The following is a 24579-nucleotide window of genomic DNA, read 5'->3' on the forward strand; positions in this document are numbered from 1 at the left end:
ACGTACAAACTCCTTACAGTGCAGCACCCGTAGTCAGGATCGAACCTGAGTCTCCGGCGCTGCATTCGCTGTAAAGCAGCAACTCTACCGCTGCTCTACCGTGCCGCCCGTAAGCAGCCAGATTTTTACCCAGATCCTGAAGTGCATTCCAGCTCTGACAAAGCAGACTCCAAAGATGAAGATGGAGAGGGGGAAGTCTGAGGTTAGAGGTGAAAGTTCGGGTTGAGTTTTGGAGTTCAGGGCACAAGGTTGCTCAGGAAGACTCTTTTTAATTGTTTTGTTAAATTTGAGCAAATAATTTGAAGAGTACAATGGTTGAAGAGTTTATTATGATGCAGATAGTGGAATCGTATACAGTGCAGGAATTTTTTTTAGGGTAAGATGGAGGTTAGCTAGCAAAAGTAGCACTGGAGAAACTTGAGGTAATGTCAGTCGAGGTGGAGGCTGTGGGGCAAGGATGATGCCTGCTGATGCTGCAGAAGTAGGGACAGTAGATCCTGATGGTGGGGAGATGTGGTGTTTGAGGTTCAGCTTAGAGGTAGTGATTGGATGAAAATAGTTACCAGGGTAAGGTAATAAAGTGACTCAGCCATGTATAGTGACAGAACATGATCGTTTGTATTTAAACTGACACCTTTCTGTATTTACCATTCATAGATGTTAACAAGAGAAAGATCTGAAAAGTTAGGATTGTTTTCTTATGTATTGTTTTTCCAGCACCTGCTTACGTGACTGTCTTTGACTTGTTTTTTCTACTTATGTTTCCAAACGAAGCAAACCGATTCAGATTGAGCAACCAGACTGATGTGATGATCTAAAGATAAGTTCAAAGCAGCAGGAACAATACTCGGGAGACTTGGCTCTTACGCACCTTGAATTGTCAGGATGTAGGTTTTCTGAGCCACTCCCTGCACGTTTCTTGCCAAACATGTGTAGGAGCCGCTGTCTGCAAGCTGAGAGCGAGCAATTTGCAGTTTGCTGCCGCCAGACAGAACATGCATCTCCAACGACTCAGCATTTTCTGAAGCAAAAGGAAACACAATAAAAAAAAATTCCATAGTTTCTCTTGTTGAAACCCATTATCCATTTTAGTGAAATATTAGGAAACTGAATACTCAAACAGCTCAGATTCATAGTTAATTAATGATTTTGGCCCCTAATGATTTTCAATCTATATCTAGCTTGCATGATTTACTGAAAATACATTGAGCAGAATTTCTAAACATAAATTGTGTATTGTAAACATGCCTGCAATCTGTATAAATTCAACCAAGAAGCAAATATAATCTTTTTTAAAGGGTATTATTAGTTTTAAAGTGAATGGTAGTTAAGCACTTAATTCTGCTTGTTTTCATTTATAGCATTTACAACATTAGAGAATAATGTAAATAGCACATGCAAACCAATTTTACAGCAAACAAATAAAACGTGGAAAATATTTAAAATACTCTGCTGACCAGGCAGCAGCTGTTGAGAGAGCAACAGCATGAACCAATCAACTTGATGACCATTCGTCAGAACTAAAATATTGGGTACAAAATATGAGCCCATTTTTAAAATAAACCATGCAGTGCGGTGGAGATCAGGTTAAGCCCGACTGAGCACAATGCCCAAGGATCCTTGGAGAAACTATTCACATGTTTCAGCAAGATGGTCATTCTCCTTCTATAAAACTCACTCCAATGATCAGAGTGAAAAACAAATTCCCCAGTGAGATTTTCAACTTCACTAGTTTGGATTGCAGCCATTCTTATTTGATCACTGAATTATCAGTTTTAGTAAGTTATTTTTTGTTGCTGTTTAAAGGGCTAAGACTCAAACTGCACCATTTGTCCTCACTTTGACCTGTGATCCACTATAAAACCTCACTACTGCCCCGACAGCTTTGTGCCCATGGAGGTCAGTGTCACATTTGCATCCACACAGAGACACCAAGTTTCCTGCTGCTGCTTGTCTCTGCTACATCTCACAGTTTGCTGTGCACTGCTGGAATAAGGAGGACACCCAAACTCTTCACTCAGCAAGAGAAAGCTCCTGATGCTTTTCCTTCAGTCCACAGGAGCAGGTAGGGTACAGGCTCCACAAAGGCATCACAAACTCCTTCCGTGACCTTGGAGATCTCCCTGGCAAACTAGGTTTAGGTTTATTATTGTCACCCGTACTGTGAAAATATTTGTTTTGCATGCTATCCAAGTAGATCAGACACACCACAAATAGACACAGTCAAACTCAAGTACAATAGATAGAGCAAAGGGAAAGATTCTGAGAGCAGAATATTGTTTTCCGCATTGTAGCGCATTGTAGAGCATCAGTTCGATAGACAGAGTCCAATGTCCTCAATGGGTAGAGGTGAATCGGACAATGGAAGGAAGGCTCATGGAAGGATCGTTCAGAAGCCTAAGGATGAGAGGGGATCTTATAGAAACATAAAGGATGAGAGGGGATCTTACAGAAACATAAAGGATGAGAGGGGATCTTATAGAAACATAAAGAATGAGAGGGGATCTTATAGAAACATATAAAATTCTTAAAGGATTGGACAGGCTAGAAGCTGGAAATATGTTCCTGATGTTGGGGGAGTCCAGAACCAGGGGTCACAGCTAAGAATAAGGTGTAGGCTATTTAGGACTGAGATGAGGAAAAACTTTTTCACCCAGAGAGTTGTGAATCTGTGGAATTCTCTGCCACAGAAGGCAGTGGAGGCCAATTCACTGGATGTTTTCAAGAGAGAGTTAGATTTAGCTCTTAGGGCTAAAGGAATCAAGGGATATGGGGAAAAAGCAGGAACGGGTACTGATTTTGGATGATCAGCCATGATCCTATTGAATGGCGGTGCTGGCTCGAAGGGCCAAATGGCCTACTCCTGCACCTATTTTTCTATGTTTTTTCCATGTTTCTAATAATAGAGGGGAAGAAGCTGTTCCTCCTGTCCTAATGCTGGTTGGGAGCAAGGAGAAAAAGCAATGACCAGGGTGGGACAAGATTTTGATTTTGTTGGCTGTTTTTATGAGGCGGTGTGGTGTAGATGGAGTCAATAGTGAGAAGTCTGGTCCTTATGGTAGACTGGACCACATCTACAACTCTCTGCAAGTTCTTGTAGTCTTTAGACGAGAGATATAGCATGGAAGCAGGCCCTTCGGCCCACCGAGTCCTTGCCGACCAGCGTTCACCCCATATACTAGCACTATCCTAAGCACTCAGGACAATTTACAGAAGCAAGTTAACCTACACACCCAGGCAGAGAGATAGTTGATAATTAGAAGTCTAACGTAGGAGTCCTTGGTGTCTAGGTGTTTCAAAGATGAGTCTAGAGTCAAGGAGATGAAGTCTGCTGTGGGGCTGTGACAGTGGTAAGCAGACTGCAGAGGATCAAGGCAGATGGGGAGGTTAGAGTTAATGTGTACCATCACCAGTTTCTCAAAGCAATTCATGATGGCAGATGTCAGAGCCATTGGACGGTAGACATTAAGGCACGCTACCTTACTTTTCTTCCGCACTGGGATGATAGTTGTCTCTTTGAAGCAAGTGGGGATCTCAGAATGGAGTCGTGAGAGGCTGAAGATGTCTGTGAATACCTCTGCCAGTTGACCCACACAGGTCAGGATGACATGGCCAGGGACTCCATCCAGACCAGTTATTTTCTGTGGATTCACTCTCAAGGACGATGTTACATCTGCCACAGTAACCCTGACATTGGCGGGATGGGCAACATTCCACAACTGATTGTCTGTTCCAAAGTAGGTGAAGAATGCGTTGAGCTCATTGAGGAGGGACCTAATGTTGCCATTGACTTTTGCTTTGTAGCCTGTGGTTACAAGTGTGCCAATCTATGGGGTTTGCATGCCATTTCCTCAAGTCTCCGGGTCAGTGCAGAATTCCCTCTTGACATTCTTAACGGCGCCGTGATGGTCGTAAATAGATTTCTAGGGATCACTCTGATGGACAAGTTGTTTGACTCGAATGCTGCAGACTTGGACTTCACCTGGGGAGGACCTCATGCTCATCCATGGTCACCAGTGGGGAATGCACATGTCATCTTCTTTGGTACACAGTCCTCTACACACCTGCAGATAAAAGTCTGTGACAGCAATGGCATATTCATTTAGGCTAGCCACAGATTCCTTGAATATGGACCAGTCCAGTGACTCAAACCAATCGTGAAGGTGTCACGCGTTTCCTCAGACCAGCACTGCACTTCTTGCAAATACTGAACCTTGGGCGAGTTTCTGTGGTCATTGTACACAAAGAAAACAGCTCCTGCAGGCTGTGCATATTCCTGATACCTCCGACATCCTCTCCCATTACTGAAACAACCACTCATGCAGTGGCAACATTCCCCTGTAGCTGAAAGTGTTGCTTGTACCGTGGCACGTCTCCAAGAGCTGCTTGCATTCCGAATGTTGCAAGAACGTGATTCAAATCAGAAGGAAATGTTGTGCGGCTCCAGTGCAGTATTGCACAGGGAAAGTGACAGTGCTCTTCTGTGAACCTTGCAATGAAAGGTTTTGCTCTTCATGACACAATAGACAATAGGTGCAGGAGGAGGCCATTCGGCCCTTCGAGCCAGCACCACCATTCAATGTGATCATGGCTGATCATTCTCAATCAGTACCCCGTCCCTGCCTTCTCCCCATACCCCCTGACTCCGCTATCCTTAAGAGCTCTATCTACCTCTCTCTTGAATGCATTCAGAGAATTGGCCACTTTCACAAGCATCATGCCATTATTCATCGATGCTATTTTAATGCCAAAATAATGTTGTGTGTAGCAATTTTTAGGCCCTAAACCTGGTTCCGTTTATCGCAGATTTGCCAGTGTGTTGCTTATTTGTGCTGTTTGCTTCTGGATGCACAACAAGCAGTTTAGCCAACTTTTGATTCAGCATTATTTATGTAACTACAGGCCAGATTTAGCATTCCAGGTTAGAGCAGTAACTGTGATATGTTGTTCTTCGAGTTTGCGTTTGGGGAAGGCCAGGGACAGTCAGGTTGGCGTGGGAATGGGAAGCGGACAATGACCTGACGTGCAATCGGAAGCTGAAGGCTGCCATTTGCAGACAGAGCTGGGCATTTGGCATTTGCTCAGCAAAATGGTCACCTAGTCTATGCTTGGTCTCAAGTCTCAACTCATATACTGCTTGTGTAGTCTCCAGCCTAATGGTATGAACATAGAATTGTCCAATTTCAGGTAGCCCACTCCCCTCATGTTTCTTAACCACACCAACGAGCTAACTGAATCATCAAAGTCAAAATAAAAAGCTGTATTCAAATATATTGTACTCTGTATTGTACAGCATTGCAGTGTGAAATGAAAGTCTTAAACATTTTAGCAGAGATTTACATGGAAACTATTTTTAACATTCCAAAAAAAGTGAAATAAATAAAATCTGTGGCATGGACATTTACTAGATGTACTGGAGTTAAGTAAAAGGATGCCTCTTGTTTAGATAATGTTCTATTTGTGTTGGTGTTTAGATTATACCACCAGGGGGCATTGTCTACCCATTTTAATGCGAGCAAAAACATGAACTTGACATTGAGTTGAGTGCCAAGGTAGCAGCAGCATCTCACCAATGGTTCTCCCATTCTTCAGCCAAGATAACGTCGGTGGAGGAATGCCAGTAGCATCGCAGGCAAAAGTGACAGGATTGCTAATAACCTCAGTGACGTTTTCCTCTGCCAGGCCTTCAATTCTGGGTGGGACTGCATGAGAAATAGAACAGTTAAACGACGTATAATTACATCTTCATGTTTTTCCTGGCAAATGCAGAGTGTAACAAAACTTCCAATTTATCTGCCTGCACTGGAAAACGGCCAGGTTTTGCAAACTTGTTATTTTATCCTGCTTCTTGGCTTTTGCATTTTAAAAAGAGATACTTAAGACTGTGAATGGCAATTATTTTGCTGCAATACAGTTTGACATAAATCTGCACTGGAGGTGAACCATCTACCCATGAAGGTGGTTACCGCTGTGAAAACATACTTTGTCACTCACACACAGGCACACACACACACGCAGGCACACACGCACACACACGCATGCACACACACACACACACACGCACACGCAAGCACATGCAAGCACACACGCACGCACACACGCACGCACACACGCACGCACGTCTGAGCTGCTTTAATTTCATCCTATTAAATCTGGAGGGGATAAGAGAACTCCTGCAAGCAATGAAGCATCGAGAGCAGCTAATTTAATACAGCGGTGGGATTAATCTGGGGTCTTTACTGAATAAAGTTAGAGATATCTTGGCAACTCAGGAGTTCTTCAAAAAGATAGCAACAGCCGTTTTAATGGGAAAAGCAGTATAAAATTGTGTATGATTTTATGCTCTGCTGACATACTTTGGCTTCGGCATACATTTTATATTTTCGCAAGACTGAAAAAAGAATGACTACGACAATGATGTCCTTCAAATGTGTCGAATAAAAGTTCTGTTTTGTGCACAAGGAATGAATTGCTCCTTTGGAGAAACAATAATGGTAATGGATAACTTCAAAGAAAGAACAATTTTCCATGCCCCAGTTCTGGCACTGAATCACTTCACCATTTGAACTGCCGGAAAAAAAATCCAATGTTAACTCTTGAGATTTTACAATTTATTTCATAATTTTGATAAAATGCATCGACATAGTAACACATTTAGACTTTGTAAGAAGGGTCTTGACCCGAAATGTCACCCATTCCTTCTCTCCAGAGATACTGCCTGTCCCGCTGAATTACTCCAGCTTTTTGTGTCTAACACATTACTTCTGTCTGTCCACTTCACATGTGTAGAGATTTGTCTCAGGACTTGGAGAATGTGGACGCTGAGCAAGGAAAGAGCAATTAAATGTTGGCCTTGCCAGTGACGGCACAACATGTTCTTAAGTTGGAATGTTGCTCATTCTGAGCTCAGAATATGTTATGTCGAGCTCAGGAGTTGAAGTAAATCTATTGGAACTTGAGCATACAGGAGGAATATTCAGCGCACTACTGAGGAAATCTTGCACTGCTGGAGTTAAGGTATAAGATTTACAAACATTTTAGCTGAACTTTTCGATATAAACAACATTAACTCTCTGGGTTATGTATCTGCAATTTACAAACCTATTTTTTGCAATAATGTATAGCATGCCACTATCTGCCCAAAGAAACATACAACATAGAAACATCCACAATGGATTTTGCCCAGCTCTTTATACTTTAGATTTTACTTTAAACCTTAGAGATACAGCGTGGAAAGAGGGCCTTTCGGCAACCAGTGAGCACCCCCGTACACTAACACAATCCTACACATTAGGGACAATTTACAATTTTTGCCAAAGCCAATTAACCTACAAACCTCCTGTGTGCCTTTGGAGTGTGGAAACTGGAGCACCTGGAGAAAACCCACACAGTCATATGGAGTACGCACAAACCCCCTACAGACAGCACTCTTAGTCAGGATTGAATCCGGGTCAGTGGTGCTGTAAGACAGCAACTCTACCACTGCTGCTGTGCCACCCATTATGAAGCTTTACTCAATGAAAGGTTTTCAGGTTCACAATGGTTCAAGAAACAAATGTGCTATCTTCTGCAAGAGGTGAAATTGGAGGATTGGGCATCTACTCGACTGTGATACAAAGTGCTGATAGTCCCCTGGGACCTGGGGAAGTGCATTACCTAAAGAGATGAACAGATTATTGGGCCATCTCGACCAGAAACGTCACCCATTCCTTCTCTCCTGAGATGCTGCCTGAACTGCTGAGTTACTCCAGCATTTTGTGAATAAATACCTTCGATTTGTACCAGCACCTGCAGTTATTTTCAAAAAAAATTATTGGGCCAGATCTATTCCCAGTTTATGGGGCCTGGCCATGTATGTATTTGTTTGTTTATCTGCTTTGGGATGACCAAAATCATGCAAGGCTTGAAATTATTTTTTTATTTTTTATTCAGGGAAGAACTGGAAATGGCTTGTATATTGTTGAGCTCCATTTACTACTCGGAGTGCTGTGTCATTGGAAGTACTGGTGTTGGGAAAAAAGAGGTTAACTTAATGTTTGGTTTGACTTCCAACTTTGATGTTTGTTTGAAACATGCTTCAATGTATTCAATTCCTTGTGAGGTACTTTGACCTGCCCAACAATTTCCTTAGTGAGATATACCAGACTTTGAAGCCACAGTGGAAGAACAGACAGTTGGTTTGTTTAGGGAAGAATACGATTTTCAATGATGGAGTGTGGATCCAAATATAACAAGGGTATATATATTGCAGGAAATTGGTGTGGGCATTGCGCATCTGTCAAGATAATTTGTAGTTTATGGGAAGAAATGGGAGGCAAGGATCAGAGATAAGGACCTGTAGCTGTACAAATCTGAGAATAATTAAACAACAATTCTTATTTGCATCCCAGTTGTTATAATGAACAATAGACATTAGATATCTTAAAAATGTTTTGCATCCCACATTTTCAGCATGCAATTTTCATCTCTTTGTTCCTCCAGTAATTTTAGAATTCAAACATCTTGTTTGAATCCTGTTTGATCTCAGATATTCCTCTGATATACCAAAATCCAAAATATTGTAGATGCTGGAAATACAATATAAAAACTGTGCCAAAAATAAATCAGCAGGTTAGGCAGTAACTGTGGAGAGAGAAATAAAGTTAATGTTTTGGCTCGACAATTTTCCATCAGAATTAAATGCTCTGATGAAAGACCAACGGATGTTTTTCCCGGCTTACTGAATATATACAATATTTTATTTTCCCTCCATACATCATGGCCTTTTCCATCCTCTTTCAGCCAGCAATTGTGTCCCGCAGTCTCTCCTCATCTTCACACTTTCACAGACCCTCCCCGTCCTTCTCTCCGACTGTCTCCCTCTTCCTCCGCAAGTTAAAAACATGTTTTATTTCTAACTTTCCCCAGTTCCAATTAAACATCATCAACCTGAAAATCTGACTATTTCTCTCCCCAGAAATGACTGCTGAGCACTTCTAACATTTTTTGCTTAGATTTCATATTAGCCAAGATATAAAGCTGGACATTGGATATTGACAATAGACAATAGGTGCGAGAGTAGGCCATTCGGCCCTTCGAGCCAGCATCACCATTCACAGTGATCATGGTTGATCATCCACAATCAGTACCCTGTTCCTGCCTTCTCACCATATCCCTTGACTCTGCTATCTTTAAGAGCTCTATCTAACTCTCTCTTGAAAGAGAGAATTCGCCTCCACTGCCTTCTGAGGCAGAGAATTCCACAGATTCACAACTCTGAGTGAAAACGTTTTTCCTTATCTCCCTTCTAAATGGCCTACCCCTTATTCTTAAACTGTGGCCCCTGGTTCTGGACACCCCCAACATCGGGAACATGTTTCCTGCCTCTAGTGTGTCCAATCCCTTAATAATCTTATATGTTTCAATAAGATCCCCTCTCATCCTTCTAAATTCCAGTGTTAATCTAATCAAAAACTATCTCTGCAGGAACATATAAGGCATAGCTTATCCAAAACTGCCAAAGATAAATTTCTGCTCTTGAAACTTCATACGACTAACACCAATTGACAACAGACTCCAATTGACAACAGACTCCAATAAATTGCCAGTTTTCCTTCATATAAAAATAAACTTGAATAGCTATATACTCCATATCCCCACAAAGTCTACTTCTAAACAAACTTACCATGTACATTGAGGTGGAAATTCTTATCCACTTGCCCAGCAATATTTGTGGCCTTGCAGACATACTGGCCTGTGTCTGAAACCTAAGTGAACAAAAGAAAGGCAGAAATCTTCAAAAGAAATACTGAAAATAATAGTTTTATAAAAATTATTAATTCACATTATTAATTATTAAAAAGGGCAATGCGCATGTTCAAGTTGGTAACCAATTTAACAATGCAATACCTTATTCAATTATAAATAATAGAACAGGTATATTTCTTCAAGTTGGCTTTCCAACTGTGCGGTTATTCCAGTAATATGAATTTAATGGGTTTTTTCAGTTGGACAATATTTTAATGTTTTGTTATTCCAATAATACAAATTAAATTAATATTACTGGAAGGACGCTACAGTTGGAAAGCTGGCATGAAGGATTGCTTATATCTATAAATTCATCCGTGCCTATTTAGTTAATCTGAAAGAACAGACTGTTAATGCTGTAATATACAATGCAACTGAAAAACGTTAAAATCTAAAAAAGTGGAAATGAAAGTATTTGAAGTTAAAGGATCTAATCAGCAAAAATCAAATTTAGAATTTATGCCAGGAACTTCTGTATATGGAAATTGATATACAAAGAAAGTTCTAGCTTTTACATGGCGACTGTAGACTTGGTGGCAATGCCTGCATTCATTTGAATCTGTCTTGTGAAGTTCACAGATTGAATTTTCCATTTTTCAATAATTGAGTTTCATTTACATTTTAAATTGCATTTCAAATTTCCTCTCATCTTACGGATTTTCCATCCTGACTTCCTTGACTCACAAAAATACATTGCAGTTTTCTGTATTAAATGCAAGTTAAAAACATCCCACTGATCATCTAATTGGAAGCCAAAAGTAGAATGTCTGATTTATTTTGTTATTTATGACACACTAATTAAATTGTAGGAATGCACGTCTTTAAATTTGAAAATTTAGCTTCAGTAGTGTCTTTCTAATTATGGAGTGAACTTTATTCTGAGAGAGGAGGGACTTAAATAAGGGCGGCTTCTTTTTGAAGCATCCTTAAGTCCAACATTATTGGAGAGTACAGCAAAACTGAAAATAACACTTTAAAATAATTGCATCAATGTCATTCTGCTGAGACGTGCAGATATTGATTATGACTGGGGAACGGTTAAATGGGTTTGACACTTAGTAATTGAAGGCATGAAAAAGAATAATTACCAATGGATATGGAACAATTTGATTACATGTCCCATTTTCCACTTGATTTCCTTTTCAAGGATTGATGATAAATTGACAATGAAAAATAAACTATTCATTATTGAAATGCACACCTTAATTATCTCAGTTTACTTTCTGACTGGAATCCTCTGTGTAATTGAGAAAAGAAAGAAAAATATTTTCTAATTAAATAAAACTTATTTCTAATCAGTTCAAGGTCAAGTTAACATCAAGTGACTTGGACATTAGGCAGGAGTCCAAGGCTGACCACAGCAGACACAGTATCTGAGGTGGTCATATGCGAGATATGCATTTGGGAAGCAGTTGGGTATTGCGCTTAATTCTTTAAATGCAACGATATAAGTAGCCTATGTGTTTTGGATGAAATGTTAAACAGAGGTTAACAAATAGGGTAGTTTTCTCTGTCCAACATTTACCCATCAATCAACACAACTGAATTAAATTAGCTGATCATTTGTCGCACTGGGAGTGGGTTCCTATGGAACACTTTAACGTTTAGGGTCCTATCATGGATGAATAACATGAGTTTAGTGTAAAAGGTTGCAAATGGTCAGCCCACACACAATTGGCTGAAGGCACAAAGGCTCATTTCCTTGCTCTATGACCCTATGATTTTTTTTTTATACCTATTGCTTTTGTAGCAAGAAAAAGGTTTCCATTCAGATTCAAATTTTGTTAGTAATACAGAAATTTTCTATCAAAAAATTAGATATTATCCATGCAAGATAATTAGTCTAAATGAAGATGGGATGTGATACTGTATCTTCCAGAAAGAAAGTTTAGACAGTGAGGCCCTGATGCGCATTATGCTCATGTTTGACTTTGAAAAGCCTTACCTCAGCTTTTGTGATCTCCAGAGTTTGGCCGTTGGCCAGAATGCGAATGTTGCTGGACTGGATAACTGGACGGCCATTCTTAAACCAGGTGACAATGGGTGGTGGTACTGCGTTTGATTCACACTCTAGAGTGGCTGTACTCCCAGTGCGAACGCTAACTGAGTGTGGCGAATCCCCTGACCGGTCCTTAATAGTTGGTGGAACTATAAGAAAAACAAAGCTTTGAAACATAGAAACATAGCAAATAGGTGCAGGAGTAGGCCATTCGGCCCTTCGAGCCTGCACCGCCATTCAATATGATCATGGCTGATCATCCAGCTCAGTAACCCGTACCTGCCTTCTCTCCATACCCCCTGATCCCTTTAGCCACAAGGGCCACATCTAACTCCCTCTTAAATATAGCCAATGAACTGGCCTCAACTACCTTCTGTGGCAGCCTTGAATGTGGTATTAACTGTACTGCGCCTCAAAAGGACTTGGATGGTGATAATTTGCAGACAGGCTTTCAATCATGTCACTGCCTAAAGCAGATTCACACAGGTTGGATGTAAGGTACTATCTCAGACTCCAAGAGCAATATGGAAACTGCAACGTCCTGAATTTTTCTATTGAGATCCATGCTGGAGGATACCAAAGTAGAAGTGGTGATCGACGATGTAATGCTTTGTTTCCAATAGCTTGTCAGTTAGAAGGGAAGACAACAACAACTTCCATTCACAATGAAATGCTAACATTAAAAACATCCCAAACAGCTCACTGGAGAAAAGACGAAAGAGGACTGGAAATAGAAGCAGCTGGAGGCCATAAAGCCCCTTGAGTCTGCTATAATACCATCAAACTTTAGTCAGATCTCTCCAGTTCCCTAATCTCCTCAAGGCACTCAGTGCTCAAAACACTTATCAGTCCTGGTCTTAAATATACTGCATGACAATAGACCCACAGTTCTCCGAGATGGGAATTTCCAAAGATATACAACCTTTTGAAATGCAGGAAGTTGCCATGCATGCATGATAAGCTGTTGGAAAATTGAACGGTATTCTGGCCTCACTGTTTTCGGGTTGGACACGACAGTGACCATGCAACTGGGGCTATATCCGGCACGCAGTGTGTAGTATACGATTTCAAAACTGATAAATCCTAACTGCACGGTGGCGCAGCGGCAGAGTTGCTGCCTTACAGCGCTTGCAGTGCCAGAGACCCGGGTTCGATCCTGACTACGGGGTCTGTCTGTAGGGAGTTTGTACGTTCTCCCTGTGACCTACGTGGATTTTCTCCAAGATCTTCCAAGGTTTCCTCCCACATTTCAAAGACGTACAGGTTTGTAGGTTAATTGGCTTGGTATAAGTGTAAATTGTCCCTCGTGTGTGTTAATGTGTGGGGATCGTTGGTCGGTGCGGACCCGGTGGGCCAAAGGGCCTGTTACCGCATTGTATCTCTAGACTAAACTAAAGATACTTTGCATGGAAATGGTGCAACATAGGTTGTTTCCTTGGTTTAATCATAATCCTCTGGAGACAGGATTGAGTAGGATGGGTCTTCACACTTTGTACATTACGTGAATAGAAGTGAACTCATTAAAAAAATATAAGGTTCTGAATGAATGATACAATCTATTCCAAGGGGCCATTTCATCACGCTGCAGAGTCAAGAACTTGGACCAGGGGATAAGCGGCGTAGTACTGATGTTGTAAGAAATTTATTTCTTGAAGAGATTTATTTCCCAGCTGCTGTATTCTCATTAAACATGACAATTTAGCTTCTATTAAATAGATGGACATGCTGACAGATTAGATGGCAGATTAGAGGCTAATTTCCCCTCAAGGATGGCCTATAACGGGTTGACTACATGAAACCAAAGGGCTCCTAACACAACTGACAATCTGCCGGAATGTTTTTACAGTACTCAGTTCGTAAATATGTGTTAAAGATTTTCATGATGTGACATTCTAATTCAAACCATATTCCAAGTTTACAGAGAAGAAATAAACATGAAAACAAAGAGCTGCACCATTTATGTACAATGTCTCAAAATGCATTTCTCGGAGTGTTCAGTCAGTTACCTTCCCGTTACCTTAACAACGCATCTGATAATTTACAACTCTAATTATTTAGAAAGAGCATTTCTAACCAATTGGTGTTTATTTGGATTAAGGCAGGCCTCCCGACAAGAGCTGGAATTGAGCCAGTCACATGTAGATTGTCAACAGTTTGTAGAAAGAGCAAATCGAGCTTCACTTCATTATTCTGGCTCCACAACCAGGTGCACTATATTCTATTACAGGCTGATATTAAAACCATAAGGTGTTATTTCTGCTTTACAAACCAGACGTGTGGGATAGCTGTCATTATAATGTTTGTGTGGGCCATAAAGTAAAATGAAAAATCTATTTAAAAATCCTCATATTCCAATAATATTTTTATTTTGTACAACTCTACAGCTAAATACATGTCTAAAATCACTAATGTTTAATTCTATATAAGAAGCCACAATTAAGCAACTAATTCGACGTATTATTAATGTATATATCTGTACAACTAATATAATATTAGTATTTATCAAAATTTGTAAGAAAAATCATGAGGAAAAATTTGACATTATTAAAAATCATTGAAACCAATTGCTGGCCAAGCTGATATATTTTTACTTGTGATACATATAATTTAGACCACAGTCTTTAATAGTTATCGGAGATGACTAGAAGTTTGTGTATTAAAATAAAACTGCTAGTTAGTAATTCACAATCGATTAACCAAACTTAATATAAACAGCAGTTTCAAGAAATATTTCATTGTTTTAGTCCACTCGTACAAAATACCATGGCTGTAATCAGTGAGAGGAAATTGGGCAAAGCAAAATGATGGTTAGATTGGGTTTAAAGGCTGTTTAGTGTGAGAAGGGAAAGATTAGAGGAAGCAGGTTTTAAACAAGTCCATTATAGTTAAACCTCCTGCTGAATTTTGCAGATGCAAGTTTAGTCTACAACTCAATTGCATTGATTATTATTATCTATGTGCTAAGTAAAAGCAGGACGCGGTTGCCTACAAATTTGGTCGTGTTATGAATGGGAACAGTGTTTTGCAGAACTAACACATATACAGTGATATTTTCGTATGCAGGAAATTATAATGCTAATTATACACACAATTAGATATTTTGGATTGGGTGCCAATTACACATAGATTGTAAAGTGATGAATAAATAAAAGAGAATAAATAATTGTTTAGTTATTTAGAAATTGTTTAGAAACATTGTTTAGAAACAGGCCCTTCGGCCCACCGAGTCCATGTCAACCTACAATCATCCTGTACACTAGTTCTGTCCTACACTCTCAATTCACAGAAGCCAATTAACTCTCAAATCTGCACATCTTTGGAATGTGGGAGGAAACCGGAACACCAGAAAAAAACCTGTGCAGTCGCAGAAAGAATGTGCAAACTCCATACAGACAGCACCTGTAGTCAGGTTCAAACCAGGGTGTCAGGCACTCTAAGGCAGCAACTCTACCACTGTGCCATTGTGCACAGAAATCATAGAAATATTTTCCAAGAAACATCAATTGTTCCATTAACATGGTATCTGGATTTTTAGGACAGGGCATTACAGATTCCATTTCAAATAGCCTAGCTGTAAAATGAAGACTATGTCCCCTTGATCAGAATTCTTGCAGAGAGGCAACAGTTGAAAACTAGATTTTCAGTAACAGATTTGACTGTAGCTTTGTTCATTCACAGATATTACAAACAGCAATGGCCCAAGGCATCACTGGTCACAGGTATCTACAGCCTTCTACCGTCTGCTTCCTATTGTCAAGCCCATTTTGGATCCATTGCCAATGCGCCTTGGATCCTATGGGCCCTACGTTTCTCGATCAGTCTGCCATGGGGGTCTTGTCATAGATCTATGGTATAGAGCACCATTGAACCATTGAGGTTTTGCTGAAGATCATGTAAACCACACAATCTGCGATACCCTCATTAGTAAACGTTCTTTCCACTACAGATTGGTCAGACAGGATGACACAAAATGCTGGAGTAACTCAGCGGGTCAGGCAGCATCTCTGGAGAGAAGAAATGGGTGGCGTTTTGGGTCGAGACCCTTCTTCAGACTAATGTAAGGGGAGGGGGCGGGACAAAGAAAGGATGTAGTCGAGACAGAAAGGATCTGAATTGACAAAACCATGCAACTGTCTCTGATTAGACCCTGTCTTTACAAGTGATCATTAATCCTGTTAATTTTGTACCAATTAACTTAATATTACTGATGCCAGGCTCATGGGTCTGGAATGACCAGGCTTTTCCTGCTGTCCTTGTAAAGGCAGACCACCTTTGCCGTCCTCACTTTGTCCGTTACCTCACCTGCGGCCAGCAAAGATTTAATAATCTCAGACAATGCCCCAATAATCTCTGTTTTCCTGGTGCCAACCAATGGAAAGTATTTATCTGGGACCTCACCAATATCTTTTAGCTCCACATACAGATTGCCCCTGTTGTTACTAATGGGCCTTAGTCTTTTTCCAAAACAATAATTCCTAGCTCAACCCTCTTTCCACACATATTTTGCTAAATTCACTTTATCTTTTAACTGACATTTCAGCTAGGCAGTGCTGTTTTCTTGCACAGTATCACATTTCTTATGAAAACGTTATGAATTATTACCAGTCTGAAGAAAGGTCTTGACCCGAAACATTACCCATTCCTTCTCTCCAGAGATGCTGCCTGACCCGCTAAGTTCCTCCAGCATTTTGTGTCTATCTTTGAATTATTACTAAGTTGACTTTCATCTCTTTGGTCCCAGTACACCTAATTCTGATTGTCGTGATGTATACCAACCATAAACTGTGAGGTAAATCTGCTTTTCAGCTTCTCCTGCTTGATTCATGGCCAAACACGTGTATTTTCCTCCATCTGTGAGTTTAGCCCGAGGCAACTGAACAGTCCGGCCTCCTGCGAGATAATAGGATTTCAAAATCAGAAACAGATCCCACTATTCATCAAACTGAAGAAGCTACAGGATGCATTCTGTAGCTATTATTATACACATTTATGTCAATTATAATCTCCTGGAACAAAGAGACATATCCAACCCCCAACCCTGCACCCCCCCCCCCCCACCTATTCCCACCCACTTTCTATAATAAACCAACATCTATAAATTCTGAAATGTAGAAGTGCAAATCTGCATACCTATCTAAGTTGCAAAGAAAAACTTGCGACCTATAGACCAGTAAGCTTAAACATTGCTGAAAAGGATTCTGAGGGATAAGATATATAATTATTTGGAAAGACAAGGTTGATTAGGCATAGTCAGCATGGTTTTATGCACGGGATATCATGATTCACAAATTTAATTGAGATTTCTGAAGAAATAACCACAAAGGTTGTCGAGGTCTTGGCCGTAGATGTAGTCTACATGGACTTTAATAAAGTATTTGATAAAGTTCTGCATGGTAGTCTGCTCTGGAAGGTTGGATCACATGGGATCCACGGAGAGCTAGCTGGATACAAAATTGGCTTCATGATAGGAAGCAAAGGGTGGTGGCAGAAGGTTGTTTTTCAGACTGGAGGCCAGTGACTATTGGTGTGTTTCAGGGATCAGTGATCGGTCCATTGCTGTTTGTCATTAATATCACCAATTTGGACAAGAATGTACGACACATAATTAGTAAGTTTGAAGATGACACTAAAATAGGTGGTTTCAGGCAGTGAAGATCAATATTTACAGTGGGATCTTAATTAGCTGGGCAAGTGAGCTAAGGGATAGCTAATGGAGTGGAATTCAAATAATTCAATTGCTGCATTTTAGCAAGTCGAACCACAGCAAGGCCTTCTCAGTGAACGTAGGGCCCTGGGGAGTGTTCTCTACAACATAGAGATCTTGAATTGAATATAGAAGGGCAGCACAGTGGCGCAGCGGTAGAGTTGCTGCCTTACAGCACCAGAGACCCAGGATTGATCCTGACTACAGATACTGTCTGTATGGAGTTTGTACTTTCTTCCTGTGACGCGTGGGTTTTCTTCAGGTGCTCCGTTTCCTCCCACACTCCAAAGACGTGTAGGTTTGTAGGTTAATTGGGTTCAGTTAAAAAAAAAGTATATTGTCCTTAGTGTGTAGGATAGTGTATGGGATGATCGCTGCTCAGCGTAGACAGTGGGCTGAAGGGCCTGTTTCCATGCCGTACCTCTAAAGTCTGAGGTCTAGAATCTAAAATTTGGGATGTCACATTACAGTTGTACAAGACTTTGGTGAGGCTGCACTTGGAATATTGTGTTCAGTTTTGGTCACCCCGTTATAGGAAAAATGGCATTAAACTGGATTTATGAGTATGTTACTAGAACTCAAGGGATGTGCCATAAGTAGAGGTTGGGCTGGCTAGGATATTAGATAATCTTATATAGGTGTATAAAATGATGAGAGGAATAGATAGGATGAATGCATAAAGTCTTTATCTCTGGGTAAGAGAATCAAGAACTAGAGGACACAGGTTTAAAGTAAGAGGGGAAAGTTTTAAAAGGAATCTGAGGGGCACCTTGTTCACACTGAGGATGGGTATATGGAACAAACTGCTAGAGAAAGTAGTTAAGGCAGGTGCAAATTAAAAAAAAAAATCATTAATGACAAGTGCATGGATAGGAAATGTTTATAAGGATATAGGCCAAATGCAGGCTGGTGGGGCTAGTGTAGATGGGACATGTTGTCCAGTGTGACTAGCTTAGATATTGTATATTGGTCGACATGGATGAGTTGGGCCGAAGGGCCTGTTTCTGTGATTTATGACTTTATTACGAGTAACAGGGAAAAAGCTGGAAAAGAGAGATGGGGATGGGACAAAGCTTGGCAAGTGATAGGTGGATACAGGCGAGGTAAAGTTGCATCAATGGTTATTTTGATTCACAATGTGGCTTGAAATAAATTAAGTGCCAATTCAATTTCTCAAATTCATAACAGTGTTGACGAGCGTTATCAGGCAAGTCAATTGTAGGAAAAATCCCAGAAGACATTTGAATGGAAAAAAACCTCCGGGCATTGGACACAAGAGCAGGGAGGTTTACAACTTTGCACAGCGTTGGTCAGACCGCAGATGGAATATTATGTACAATTGGGGTCACCACACGATGGTAAGAACATGAAAGTGCTGAAAAGAGGGTAGAGGTGATTCACCAGGACGTTGCCAAGGATACAGCCATTTCATTGAGAGGCGAGAATGGGGAGGCACGGTATGTATTTACTAGGTGGAGGAGTTAAAGAGGGGACAATATTGAGGTGGTGGTGGTGGCGGCAGATATGATTGTGGGGTTTAAGAGGCTTTTAGATAGGCACATGGAAATTCAAGGTATAGAGGGATATGGGTCATGTATAGGCAGATGAGATCAGTTTGACTTGGCACAAACATTGTGGATTGATGACCCATTCCTGTGCTGCACTGTTCTATGTTCTATGTATGTAAAATTATGGAGGGTATAGATAAGGCTGACCGCAGGAAACCTTTCCTCTTATCAAAGGATAAAAATAGAGGACAGAATCTGAGAGTAAAGTGTGGAAATTTAGAGAGGATCTGAGGGGAATCTTTCTCACCCTTTGAGTGGTGGATAACTGGAACATACTGCCTGAAAGGGTGTTGGAAGCAGAGTCACTTACATCATTTATTAAGGTCAAGCACTTGAAGGACCTAGGTTATGGGTCAAGTGCTAGAAAATGGGATTAATATAGATGGGAGCCCACTGGTCAGCATGGACATGGGCCAAATGTCCTGATTCCATGTGGTAGGACTATGACTGTTATAAATTCCAGCCATGGAGTTACTTATGAGCAATGATGCACAATGGAATATCAAAGGTGCTAGCCCCTACGTCTTCAACACATGTAATAGACAATCCTTAATCTGATATAGTTCTATGATACTTTTGAAAACACTGCTCAATCCCTGCCTGTCAGCAAGGCTTAGTTTCCCCTTGAACGATAGCGTGTTATATACAGACATCAAAGAACACATACTCTATAAATGTAGAGGCTAATTTGCAGGAATGCACAATATGTTGAGTAAAATGCCAGACATGAGTAATGGTAAGCACATTCTGTTCCCATCTCAGCAACAGGATCAAAAATGTTGGTTATTAATTCAAGATTCAAAAGAAAATTCCACAAAACGAAGCAACTTCGTACCTGGCAAGATGAGAATGTTGGTGTTAGAATGCAGAGGTGTCCCGTCTTTAAGCCAGGTGAGACTGGGTGGGGGAAAAGCTGTGGCTTCACACGTCAAAGAGAAGAAGTTATTTATCACAACAGTCATGTTCTCTGGGTTGAAGCCCACGATACTGGGTGGCACTGTGCAACAAAGTGGATTTCAATTTTAATTTTCAGGTTTTCTTTATGACAAACAAGATAACTTAGATCAGAATAGCTGATGTCAAATGTCAAAAGCCAGGACCTAACTTAATCTTATGCAGTTAATTCCATGGTTTCCCAGACATTATGGTAAAGCAAAGTTTGTTAGGACATATTTCTTGGGGTTTCTGATTTTCTTAATACAATGTGTGAAGTTGCTGTTTTTGTAACGGTATCACTCACCATGGACATTTAAATTGAAGTATTTTTCAGTACTTCCAGCTATGTTTTCAGCAACACAAATATATCTGCCGGTATCAGACACTTGAGCATTGAGCACCTGTTGGTAAGAGTAAGAACGTAATCAATTACTACCTGTACAATGATGCAGAAATGCATCGTCAAACAATGTAAATACCTTTTATCTTTACAAGTAAGCGTGCAGGTATAGCAGGCAGTGAAGAAACCTAATGGCATGTTGGCCTCCTTCATAACAAGAGGTGTTGAGTATAGGATCAAAGAGGTCCTTCTGCAGTTGTACAGGGCCCAGGTGAGACCACACCTGGAGTATTGCGTCCAGTTTTGGTCTCCTAATTTGAGGAAGGACATCCTTACTTTTGAGGGAGCGCAACGTAGGTTCACAAGGTTAATTCCCGGGATATGTTATTTCCTGTCATATGTTGAAAGAATGGAGCGACTGGGTTTGTATACACTGGAATTTAGAAGGATGAGAGGGGATCTTACTGAAACATAAAAGATTAATAGGGGATTGAACACGCTAGAGGCAGGAAACATGTTCCCGATGTTGGGGGCGTCTAGAACCAGGGGCCACAGTTTAAGAATAAGGGATATGCCATTTAGAACGGAGATGAGGAAAAACGTTTTCACTTTGTGGATCTGTGGAATTCTCTGCCTCAGAAGACAGTGGAGGCCGATTCTCTGGATGCTTTCTTGATAGAGCTCTTCAAGATAGCGGAGTCAAGGGATATGGGAGAAGGAAGGAACGGGGTACTGATTGTGGATGATCAGCCATGATCACAGTGAATGGCAGTGCTGGCTCGAAGGGCTGAATGGCCTCCTGCACCTATTGTCTATTGTCTGCACTTAAGCAGCCACATCAGTCTACAGCGATGTGTATGAAAAATAATACTCTGCCACCCGCTTTTCTTTTAATTTTCTCATCTTTCATTCAAAAGGGGAAGACATAGTAATGTTTGGAAGGTACGAGATATCTTGATGGTGACTGGTAGCAGCCTAATGAATTGTTAAAGTACTATGGCCTCGTCATACCTTGCTATGAAATGGTTTGCAAGTTGTACCTTGTAACTTTAAACCTCGTGTATTTTCCATCCCTTACTCAGATGCATATAGGCGAATAATGGAACTGAACTGCTGCACAAGCAGAGAACAAACTTGGCATATTTTAGACAATAGACAATAGGTGCAGGAGTAGGCCATTCAGCCCTTCGAGCCAGCACCGCCATTCAATGCGATCATGGCTGATCACTCTCAATCAGTACCCCGTTCCTGCCTTCTCCCCATACCCCCTCACTCCGCTATCCTTAAGAACTCTATCCAGCTCTCTCTTGAAAGCATCCACCGAACTGGCCTCCACTGCCTTCTGAGGCAGAGAATTCCACACCTTCACCACTCTCTGACTGAAAAAGTTCTTCCTCATCTCCGTTCTAAATGGCCTACCCCTTATTCTTAAACTTGGCCCCTTGTTCTGGACTCCCCCAACATTGGGAACATGTTTCCTGCCTCTAATGTGTCCAATCCCCTAATTATCTTATATGTTTCAATAAGATCCCCCCTCATCCTTCCCCCCTCATCCTTCCCCCCTCATTTTATCTTGAAAAGTCAACTTTACATTGAATAAATATACCATCAGTTTGAATCTTGTTGATAATTCTGTTCTTCTAACAGTGAACCCCCTGAAAATACTGAATGTGTTGGATAATTTGTTCATTGGGATACCAATGCCTCATTAGACAAAATATTCACACCACCTGAAGTGTTCGTCCATTGGAGAGGAGTTTGTGGGGGTCATTTGCTTCTAACCCCTGGCCATCCTTTAGCCAGGAGATTTTGGGAGTGGGTGTTCCACTGACAATGCAGTCTAGCATGGCAGTCTTGTTCACCAGTACAATGACTTCTTCAGGTAAATCACTGTCGACCCGTTTAATAGAAGGAGGAACTAGGCGAAAAAGCATAACGAAGAGAGCAAATTATTTCAGTAATATCTTTTTGAAATCTGTTGAAATTAAAAGTTTGGTTTGACCAGCCGTACATAAGTTGTGGATGGCACAAATTTTGAAGACAGACGTTTTTGACATTGTAAAGACTGAAAAGAGCTAAACAAATTCTGGCAATGCAATTAGAATTTCTAATAACCAGTCAAATAGTAACTTTTCACATTGTTTGGTTCAATCATTAAAATGCACATTTCGTCCCAAACATAACTTGTATTGACGATGTGACCACACTGACGAGAGGGAGAAGAGATTTACCCACTATTTTTAACATAAATTCACCTAGAAATTGGACGATGCAGCTGCATGTTTTTACATTCTATAAGGGGTTAATTAAAAATAATCGTAAAAGCAGACTAGACTTCCTGACAGTTGCATTAAGTCCTTAGTTTTTCTCCATTCAATCACCTCAACCTTCCTTTTGCTTGTCACTTTAATTGTCAAGAGCTGCTGGTCCAACCTCTCTTCTTGACTTTATATGCTTTTCCAGCAAAGCCCAATGAACAGCATTTCCTCTTCCAACTTGCCAAATTATCTCAATGGAACAACCACATTGAGAGTCAGACAAGAAGGCCCACCAAGGCGTCTGCTTCCTTAGGAGACGGAGGAAATTCATCATGTCTACATCAATAATTTGGATGAGAACATACATGGCATGATTAGCAAGTTTGCAGATGACATGTGGGTGGTGTTGTAGACAGTGAAGATGGTTGTCGATGACTACAGCAGGATCTTGATTGTTTGGGCAGGTGGGCTGAGGATTGGTTGATGGAATTTAATACAGAGAAATGGGTGTTGCATTTGGAAAGTCGATCATGGGCAGGACCAACACAGTGAATGGTAGGGCTCTGGTGAGTGTTGTGGAGCAGAGGGATCTAGGAGTGCTGGTACATAGTTCCTTGAAAGTGGTGTCACAGGTGGATGGGGTGGTCAAGAAGGCTTTAGGCACATTGGCCTTCAGCAGTCAGAGGATTGAGTATAGATGGTAGACACAAAATGCTGGAGTAACTCAGCGGGTCAGGCAGCATCTCGGGAGAGAAGGAATGGGTGACGTTTCGGGTCGAGACCCTTGGGAGGTCATGTTACAGTTATATAAGACGATGTTGAGGACATATTATGTTCAGTTTTGGTCACCATGTTATAGGAAATATGTTGTCAAACTGGAAAGGGTAGCAGGAGAAGATTTACCAGGACATTGTCAGTACTCGAGAGCCTGAGCCATTGGGAGAGGTTTAGCATCTAAGGCTTTATTCCTTGGAGCACAGGACGATGAGGCGTGATTTTACAGAGGTGTACAAAATCATGACAGGAATAGATCGGGTAAATTAGTCTTTTGCCCAGAGCAGGGGAATCAAGAACCAGAGGACATAGCTTTAAGGTGAGGGGGGGGGGAAATGTAATGAGAACCTGAGGGATAACCTTTATACACAAAGGGTATGTGGAACAAGCTGCCTGATGAGATGGTTGAGGCAGGTATTATCGCAACATTTAAGAAACATTGAGACAGGTACATGGATAGGGTAGGTTTTGAGGGATATGAGCCAAAGGCAGGAAGGTGGGACGAGTTTAGATGGGGCATGTTGATCGGCATGGGCAAGTTGGGCGGAGGGGCCTGTTTCCAGGATGATTCTGACTCTAGGTCTCCAATGACTCTTACTACTTCTACAGATGCACCATAGAAAGGTTACTGTTAGGTTGCATCAAATCTTGGTTGGGGAACAGCGCTTCGCAAGACCCCAAGAAATTGCAGAGTTGTGGATGTATCCCAGTCCTTCACACAGACTAGACTCCCCACCATTGACTCCATCTACAATTCACATTGCCTTGGAAAAGCAGCCAACATAAGCAAAGACTTTTTCCACCATGGTCATTCCTTCTTCTCCTTACTCTCATTGGGTAGAAGGTACAGAAGGTTGAGAGTGTGCACCACCAGACTCGGAAACAGCTTCATCCCCTCTGTCAACAGACTTTAAAATGGTCCTTCCATGAGTTAGGGTTCTGTCCGATTCACCTCTAACCCATTGCAGGCATTGGATTTTGTCAATGAAACTGTTGCGCCAAAATAATGTTAATTATATCCGGCATACTGTATCTATACCCTTTGCTCTACCTATTGTATTTCAGTTTGACTTGATTACATTGATGTATAGAATTATATGATCTCATTGGATAGCATGCAAAACAAACCCTTTCACTGTACTTCAGCATACGTGCTAATAGTAAACCTAAACCCTCATGACTAGACACCAAATTAATCCATTTCCGAGAAAAAA

The 24579-nt window shown here is 41.0% G+C and overlaps 1 protein-coding gene across 1 annotated transcript in view; it reads right to left on the reverse strand.

Annotated features, from left to right (window-relative positions):
• hmcn1 (hemicentin 1) overlaps positions 1-24579 on the reverse strand; it is a 365295-nt gene that overhangs the window by 93905 nt on the left and 246811 nt on the right. The window contains exons 56-63 of the mRNA XM_078407604.1: positions 22064-22251; positions 20298-20394; positions 19893-20054; positions 16562-16675; positions 11732-11934; positions 9665-9746; positions 5571-5702; positions 872-1021 (exon numbers count right to left, since the gene is read on the reverse strand). Of these exons, the coding sequence (XP_078263730.1) occupies positions 872-1021; positions 5571-5702; positions 9665-9746; positions 11732-11934; positions 16562-16675; positions 19893-20054; positions 20298-20394; positions 22064-22251 (1128 nt within the window). The remainder of the gene's footprint in view (positions 1-871; positions 1022-5570; positions 5703-9664; positions 9747-11731; positions 11935-16561; positions 16676-19892; positions 20055-20297; positions 20395-22063; positions 22252-24579) is intronic.

The sequence above is a fragment of the Rhinoraja longicauda genome, chromosome 11 (assembly GCF_053455715.1).
Source record: "Rhinoraja longicauda isolate Sanriku21f chromosome 11, sRhiLon1.1, whole genome shotgun sequence".
Classification (NCBI taxonomy): domain Eukaryota; kingdom Metazoa; phylum Chordata; class Chondrichthyes; order Rajiformes; family Arhynchobatidae; genus Rhinoraja; species Rhinoraja longicauda.